Genomic DNA, 8,721 nt, shown 5'->3' with positions numbered 1-8,721 from the left:
AATAGCCCTCACTCCACAGGTCAGGGAACCAATGTGGGGATTTTGCCAATTCCTAAGTATATCTATCCCAATTATACATTCTTGTCCTGAGGAAATAACCACAGGATGAGTTCAGGACCCACTGGACCCACTGGACCCACTGTTATTCGGACATTAGCCAAAACTCCATTTATCACCTGAACTCCATAAGCCCCTACTTTAACTGGAGGGCCACAATGCTTTTTAGGAATCAGTGTCAACTCAGAACCAGTATCCAATAGGCCACAGAAACTCTGATTATTTCCTTTCCCCCAGTGTACAATTACCCTAGTAAAAGGCCACAGATCCCTCTGGGGAAGGATGGGTGAGAGGCAAACAGCATAACTCTTTGGTACTGTAACAAGGTCCTTCCTCAAGGGCACCCAGCATTCCCTTCATTCAAGGGGTACTGGGTCTGTAAACTGTCTCAAGTCTGGAAATTGGTTGACTGAGAGAGATTCTCTATTGCTACAATCCAATACTGACTTCCTGTCATTACTCCTGGAGCTTTTCTGCTTATACAGATCAAATAAAAACTTAGTAGGCTTCTTATGTATGTGGTCCCTGGGAACACCATGATTGGTTAGCTAGTACCACAGGTCCATTCAAGTCATGCCATTGTAGGTATTGTTTTGCCTTTGCCACCCATTACAATAAGCACGGTCACTTTATCTTTGATAATTCAATACTGCCACCTGACCCCTACTCTGGAAGTCCTGTTACACCTATTATATTTACATTTAGTTTATGCAATTGAGCAGCAGCATCTCCAACTGTAAGATTCAGCATAAGGAAAAGAGCAAAAACAAAGCTCTTCAAATGTTCTGGTGTCTCTCTCAGTACTTTCCATCCTATAAAATCAGTAAAAGGCATGTCCTCTGGGCCCTCCCATTGTGGAGGATTTGGTGTTGCACTGTGGATCCACTCGAGCATACCAATTTGCCTGAGCTTTACAATCCCTTCATCAACACTAAGCCAAGGGATATCAGTAGGCCATCTGTCAGTAGGCCATCTTTTGATAAATACCTCAGCCAACCAATCGAATAAACTTTTAACACCTTTTTTTAACTGCCCGGGCTTCTATATTAAACCTAGAATCTCCAGTCAGGGGGTCCATGTCAATAAACTCAGCCTGATCCAATTTTATGTTCCTTCCACCATTATCCCATACCTTTAAAATCCATTCCCAGACATATTCATTAGATTTCTGCTTGAAAGAATTAGCAAATTCACTAAGTTCTTTAGTGGTGTAGCGCACCTCCTCATGGACCACATTTTCTATCTCTCCTCTAGGGGGCCTGCTTAGCTTTGAGTCTGGTTATAGGTCTAGAGGCAACAATAACTGGGCTCTGAGGGATATCAGCTGTGTCTTGCTGAATGAGATTTGTTTCCTCAGGCAAGAGTGGGGAGGTAGGTTTGCAGGGTGGTAGAATACATTCTCTGCTGAGAGTGGGGCAATTAATTCATGAGGTGAAGTAAATTCCTCAGAGTCTGAGGATTCAAAATCCTCAGCCTAATCAGGGTGCTTCCACACATCTCCATCCCATGTGTCAGGATTCCAATCTTTCCCCACCAAAGCCCTCACCTTTACTGCAGACTCTTCAAGGCTGGTAATTAAATTGTGTTGTAGGTCATCCTTAATAAGGACTCCAGCTTGATTTTCTGCAGCTTTAGTTCTCTGGCTGCTGGAGAGAAGAGTCTCTTCCAGGCCACACATGGAAGCTTTTAAACTGTTGATTTGAATCTGGAGCCAGTCAATTTTATCATTAAGCTCATTGTTTATCTTCATCACTTTATCCAGAGATGCTAGAAGTAACCAGCCAGCATCACTATTTTTCTTATTTTTCCATGAATCATCAAATATTATGTATAGAGTCACTAAACTTCTTGCTCTTCACAAGAGATGAGTTAGGAGATTCAAATGGGTCTATCTCCATAAATGTTTCAAATGGTCTATATCACGGATTTTCAGTGCTCCATGCTACCTGAAGACGCTGAGTCAGGAGCCTGCTCCAAATACCAACAAGCCCATTAAAGAAATTCATCCTTTCAATTCTGTTTCTCTAGAACCACTCCTGGTACCACAATCTGTATTAGTCAGGATTCTCCAAAGAAACAGAACTGGTAGAATGAATATATATGTATAGAGATTTATCAGCTTAGCTCACAAGATAGAGTCCGATGGCTGCACCACACTGGAGAGGCTGAGAATCTGGATGTCTCAGTAGTCCCAATCTGGCGCCTAAGGTGTGACAAATTCCAAAAGATCAGCCAGTCTTCAGTCTACAGCAGGAAGACGAACTCACCGGCGAGAGAGAAAGGGCAAGCAGCAAGAAGCCAAGGCATTCTCCTCTGCGTGGCCTTTTATATGGGCTGCCATCAGAAGGTAACACCCACATTTAGGGTGTGTCTTCCAGCTTCAGATGATCCAATCAAGAAGATCTCTCTCATTTCAGTTAATCCCAGATCCAGTCAAGTTGACACCCAGGATTAGCCATCACAGGAGCCAAACTCAGGTCCTCATGCTTGCATAGCAAGCCCTTTACCTACTGAGCCATCTCCCCAGCCAGGATATATAAAGTATTAACTTATTTAATGTTTATAATCTATTCAGATCTGATTTTGGTCCTTTCTTGAATCAGTGTTGACAGATCTACTTTCCTTGGAAATTTCCCATCTCATGAAGCCTTCTTTCCTTTCCACTTCAAGGCGTGTTATCAACACCGATGCGTGTCTTTAAAAGACAAAAGATGGGTTGCCTCCTAGTTCAGTCACTTCTCCCCCTTGTGTCTCCTCCCATCAAAGCCAAAAGGGAACAAAGACATTTCTCATGGAAAAGTTTCCATTATTAAGCACCTACTGAATACTGACATTTCTCCAGCAACCACGTGAGGTATTCTCATTTTAAAGAGGAGGAAACCCAGGTCCAGAGAGGTTGAGAACGTTGCCTGGGAAGCTTCTGTCTATTTCCAGCTCCTCTGACAGCACAAGTAGGAGCCGACCCTCCCTGGCTACAGTGGAAGGTCCTGAAACTTAATTTCAGACCTTAGTCTCATAACAACAGAGGGGATGTGAAGTGATATCCACGTCACCAATGTCAGCATGTCCCATCTCCTTCGAAGGCTGCTCTACATAAAATAAAGGCACCTAAAAGATATTTGAAGGAAGCACTGGTAAGAGCTCCTGCAAGCACCTGGTGGGCATGTCACAGACAGCTGTCACTTTTTTCCTGTTCCTGTTTTTCTACAGTGTCTAAATGAATACTTTAATAATCAGGAAAACATAACAAAACATTTCCCCTTCTTTCCTCCAAAGACTGGGCCTCCATATGTTGCCCAACCTAGCCTCCAACTCTTGGCTTAAATGATGCCCCTGCCTCAGCCTCTCAAGTAGCCGAAACCACAGGAAGGTGCCACTGAATTTGGTTCCATAAGCATTGCCTTAAGAGTGGAGTAAACATTCCTCAAAGCCAATCGTACCGCTATCAACTTCTTGTTTGGCTAACATTTTGTGACTAATCAGAATGTGCCACTGGGGAAGTTGTACATGGGCATACTTGGTCCAGTTTTAAATTTTTTAATTAATTAATTTACATTTTTTGTATATGAGTGTTTTGCCTGCATGTATATAAGCGTACCACATAAATGTCCACAGAGGCCAAAAGAGGACACTGGATCACCTGGAACTGGAGTTACATATGGTTGTCAACCACAATGTATGTACTGGGAACCAAACCCAGGTCCCCTGCAAGAGAAGCCAGTGCTCTTAGCCATTGAGCATCTATCCAGCCCCCTGTACATTTTTTTCCTGTACTGTTTTTACAACTTTTTGAGAATCCTGAGGCTACTTACTTTAAGTTAAAATGCTATATATACACATATATACATACAAATAAGAGCTCCTCTTCCCCATGGTCTGTCTAGCCTTGTAATGGAACCTGGCAAGCAGCAGTTACTTAATAAATGAACATTAAAGCAATCAGAAGCAGAGGCTGGGGATGATGGCTCAGTAAGCAAAGTGTGTGCCACGAAAGCTTGAGGCCCTGAGTTCAATCCCCAGTACCCAGTTAAAAGCCAGGCACAGCAACATGTGCTGGGAAGGCAGGACACGAGGATCCCTGGAGTTAGACAGGCAGTCAGTCTAGCTAAATTGGTGACCTCCAGGTTCTATGAGAGACCCTGTCTCAAAATATAAGGTGGAGAATGATTGAAGAGAACACATGATATGCAAATCACTGACCTCCACACACACATGCACACATGTACACAAACACGAACACATATAAACACACAATAAATAAGCATGCAAATAAATAAATAAACCACAAGCTAATATTAAAATGTTAAGCAATTTGTCATAGGTCATGGAACTATGAGGGTTTTTCCCAATTTCCTTTGTTTTCTGAAGTTTCTATATCATGTCACTAATCAATGGGATAAAGTTAGGTTTATTCTGGGAAAAATTATCCATGGAATCATTGTTGCATTAACTTAATTTTCTCCAGGAAGACCTTATCTAGTGTGTGATGCAGGGTAGTGATCTCAGAAGTATAACTAAGGATGGGGGTGGTGTGTGTCTGCGCACTGGACTTGCCTGCCGAAACATTTCCGGGAAGTCGTACACATAGGTGGTCCCCAAAGACTGCGCCTGGAATCGCTTGGCCTGGAGAAGATCTTTGGTGACATAGGGAGTGTTGATGAGCATCCCATGCTGGCTCCCTTGCTTGTTGCCAAAGGAATGAAACATGATCTGGACCAGAAAGAAAGAAGAAGGAAGTGAGGGAGGGAGGCGGGTCCAGGTAGCCGGGCTCCTCAGCTTCTTGTCGCAGTCAGCAGATCTGCTATGCATTATGTAGCAAACCCAGTGTCTGGGACAGTGTATGTCCTCTTCACCACGGTGGCAGCCAGAGAGACTGGACACAAAGCCCCAAAATATGATTGTAGTAACATCCCCCCCAAAGATGTGCATGTAAAAATCATGGAAACAAATAAGGCCTGTATTTGAGGGAACAGCACTGTACCTATGTTGATTTCCAGTTTGGGTAACATACTATGGTTTACATGAAATGTGTCCTTGGGGGAAGCTGGGTGAAGGGTATATGGGAACACTCCATCCAATGTTTGAATTATGTGTATGTGTGTATGCTTCTATGTGTAAGTATGTGCATGTGAGTGCAGGTGCCCACTCTAGCCAGAGGCATCATATTCCACTGGAGCTGGAGTCACAGGCTGTTACCACCCAACACAGATGCTGGGAATTGAACTCTGGTGCTCTGCAAGAGCAGTGTGAGCTTTTAACTGCTGAGCCACCACTCCAGACCCTCCATCCATTTTTTTGTTCTGTATCATTTTCATAACTTGAGAATTTTGAGCCTTACTATTTCAAATAAAAGGTGTGGGGCTAGAGATGGCTGAGTGGTTAAGAGCACTGGTTGCTCTTGCAGAAGACCTGGGTTTGATTCCCAGCACCCACTTAGCGACTAACAACCATACGTAACTCCAGTTCCAGTGAATCCAATGCCCTCTTCTGACTTCCACCGGCACTGCGAGACATGGGTGCACTTACCTACATGTAAGCAATACACTTACACACATTAAACAAAAATAATAAAATAAAATATTTTAAGTGTATATATGCACATATATGCATACACATACACACTTATAATTTATACATGTGTATGTATATGTAAAATGATTTCTGGTTCACTTTACAAAAGTCTGTTCTACAAGGTGGTTGGCCATCCCCAATGTGGCCAACAGGGTGAACTCAACCTTGGAGGCTGTGTGCTCCTGCCTAGAAAGTGAACAGTCAGGATTCACAAACCACCACATCCAGCACAACCTGAAGCCATCTAGTCACAGACCTCTTAGAAGCTGCCATGATCTACCAAGACAAGACGAAGCAAGGTGGGAGGGCCACAAAGGCTACTTTACTCTCTCTGTATCTGTGGCTGTGTCTGCTTTGACTTAGACCCTGCAGCCCAGGCCGCCCTTACGTTTCCAGATCTGGCATCGGTGACTTCTTTGTAGAGGCTGATGTCCAGGTAGTAGCCTGACTCATTGGTGATGAATAGGCGGATGGGAACAGCACAGTCCATGGTCGTTTGGCGGATGTTGATCTTGACCTCAGCCTGCAGCACACGGAGTTTCCACAGCCGGCTGCCATAGCGCATGACCATGCTGCGCACTGACTCCTCGATCTGTGACCGGCACAGCACCATCAGAACCCACCCTACACTACAATAGCTCTCACAGTAAGGGACAGTAAGATAAGCTAAGGAAAAAATGCCTGGAACCTGCTACAAACCATTAGCTACTACTAAAAATTGAAGATGCCTTGCTAGGTATTAAAAACCCACTATCTCATTTTGTCCTCTTAAGTCCATAGTGAATCGAGCATTTCTTTCTTCTCCCTGTCTTTTATTTTTTTTAAATGCTTTATTTACTGTTTTTATTTTATGTGTATGTGTATATTGCCTGCATGTAGGTAAGTGCACCCGTGTCATGCAATGTCCATGGAGGACAGAAGAGGATGTTGGTTCCCCTGGAACTGGAGTTACGGACAGTTGTTAGCTGCCATGTGGGTGCTGGGATTCGAACCCAGGTCTTCTGCAAGAACAGTCAGTGTTCTTAACTGCTGAGCCATCTTTCCAGCCCCTGGCTTTTATTTTTATGGTGGGGATAGAACCCAGAGCCTTGTGCATGTCAGACAAGTGCTCTACCACTGAGCTACATCCCCTAGTGACAGATGAGGAGATGGAGACAGGCTGATGGGTTCAGAGCTAGTGCTCCCAGGTCATGCACCTTTCAGGGCTTCTCCAGCCCATGCGTGATATTTTTTGGACTGTGTGGACTAGTTAGGTCAGGTATACTCATGAGTCCTGTGTACCCTAGATACTTAGGTCAGGATCATCAGAGGCTGCCTACTGCAAAACCAGCTGGTGAAGAATGCCCCAGCTACAGACCTCAGGGCCACAGACTTCAGACTCTCTGCCCTACCCACACACAGCCCCAGCAGAGCCTGGAGCCAGAGAGGACACAACACTCTGCCAGGACTCTAGGTGTGCATGGTGTCTGGGCCCATACAAGCCATGGTTGAAATCTGGCTATAGAAATACAGGTTTGCTCTTCTCCTGATGTTTAGATACCCACATGTTCACCCCAGAACTCGGGCCTCAAGGGCCAGGAGACACCACCCCAAAGCAGCTTGGTACGAAGAGCCACGGGAACATGGACCCAAAACCCAGCAGAGCGCCCCGAGAAGTAGAACCTTGAATGGGTCCATGATGACAGTGGGCACAAAATTGAGGAAGATGTGGTTACAGTCGGTGCGCACACTGGTGTTGTTGAATGCCACCTCCAGCTCGTCCATGGCCTCCAAGAGCAGCCGTTCACCCTCATTCTGTAGGTACTCGAAGGAGGCTTCCTGCAGAAGGGTAAGGAGGGCAGCCTCAGCCATAGGGCTGCACCTAGCCTCTGAGAGGAGATGCTCCCCTCCTGTGGGTGTGATAGCGATGGCAAATGGCTCTCCCCAGGGCACACTGCTCACTTACAAACTGACTTGGGGCTGCACCTCAACCACCTCTCTCACCACACTAACAATGAGGACACTGGACACTGCTCTCATGACCCCAAGATTGGGAACCAGGTCACTGGGGACATCCGGGTGCCCAGGGTTTCTGAAACTATTCAGGATATCGGGCCCCGTGTCTCTTTACCCAGCCTCACCCATTCCTTCATTCAGAGACCCCAATGAAGCTTCTGACCTCTCCCTCTGCCACACACACAGACACACACACAGACACACACACACACACAAACACATACACAGACACACACACACAGACACAGACAGACACACACACACAGACACACACACACAACACACAGACACACACACATATACAGAGAGACAGACACACACAGAGACACAGACACACAGACACACAGACACAGACACACACACACAAACACACACACACACGCACACAGACACACAGACACACACACAGAGACACACACAGAGACACACACACACACAGAGACACACACAGACACACACACATGACACAGACACACACATACACAGACACACACACACACACATACACAGAGACACAGACACACAGGTCTTCACAGACACACAGACACAGACACACACACACACGCACACAGACACACACACAGACACACACACAGAGACACACACAGAGACACACACACACACACAGACACACACACACAGACACACAGAGACACACACACACACAGAGACACAGACACACACACACACAGAGACACACACACATAGACACACAGAGACACATACACACACGGAGACACAGACACACACACACACACACACACACACACACACACACACACCCTCTTCTGCTGCCTGAACAACCCAAGGCTTCCACACATATCCCCCGTGGTATGCTAAGCCACTTCTTAAAACTGTGGCAAGCTAGCCCTTCTGTTCTTGTCACCTTTCCTTCTCTCTAATTTTCTTACATTATTTATTTGTGTTTTTATCCGTATGTGTATGTGGTAGGCGGGGGAGATACCACAGCACATGGAAGTCAGAGGACAACTTGCAGTAGTTGGTTCTCTCCTGTCACCATGTGGGTCCCAGGGATTAAACTCAGGTCATCAGGCTTGGGAGAAAGCAACTTTACCAACTGAGCCAGCAAGCTGCTCT

At 45.5% G+C, this 8,721-nt stretch overlaps 1 protein-coding gene across 4 annotated transcripts in view; it reads right to left on the bottom strand.

Annotated features, from left to right (window-relative positions):
* Acacb (acetyl-CoA carboxylase beta) overlaps positions 1–8,721 on the bottom strand; it is a 140,738-nt gene that overhangs the window by 28,437 nt on the left and 103,580 nt on the right. For all 4 annotated transcript variants that reach the window (XM_008848966.3, XM_029554017.1, XM_029554016.1 and 1 more), the window contains 3 exons: positions 7,291–7,446; positions 6,017–6,220; positions 4,612–4,767 (listed from right to left, as the gene is read on the bottom strand). In XM_008848966.3, coding sequence (XP_008847188.1) covers positions 4,612–4,767; positions 6,017–6,220; positions 7,291–7,446 — 516 coding nt within the window. The remainder of the gene's footprint in view (positions 1–4,611; positions 4,768–6,016; positions 6,221–7,290; positions 7,447–8,721) is intronic.

The sequence above is a fragment of the Nannospalax galili genome, unplaced genomic scaffold (assembly GCF_000622305.1).
Source record: "Nannospalax galili isolate Female #2095 unplaced genomic scaffold, S.galili_v1.0 scaffold103, whole genome shotgun sequence".
NCBI lineage: Eukaryota > Metazoa > Chordata > Mammalia > Rodentia > Spalacidae > Nannospalax > Nannospalax galili.
The sequence above is the reverse complement of the archived record's forward strand: the minus strand, read 5'-3'. Positions and strand labels throughout refer to the sequence as shown.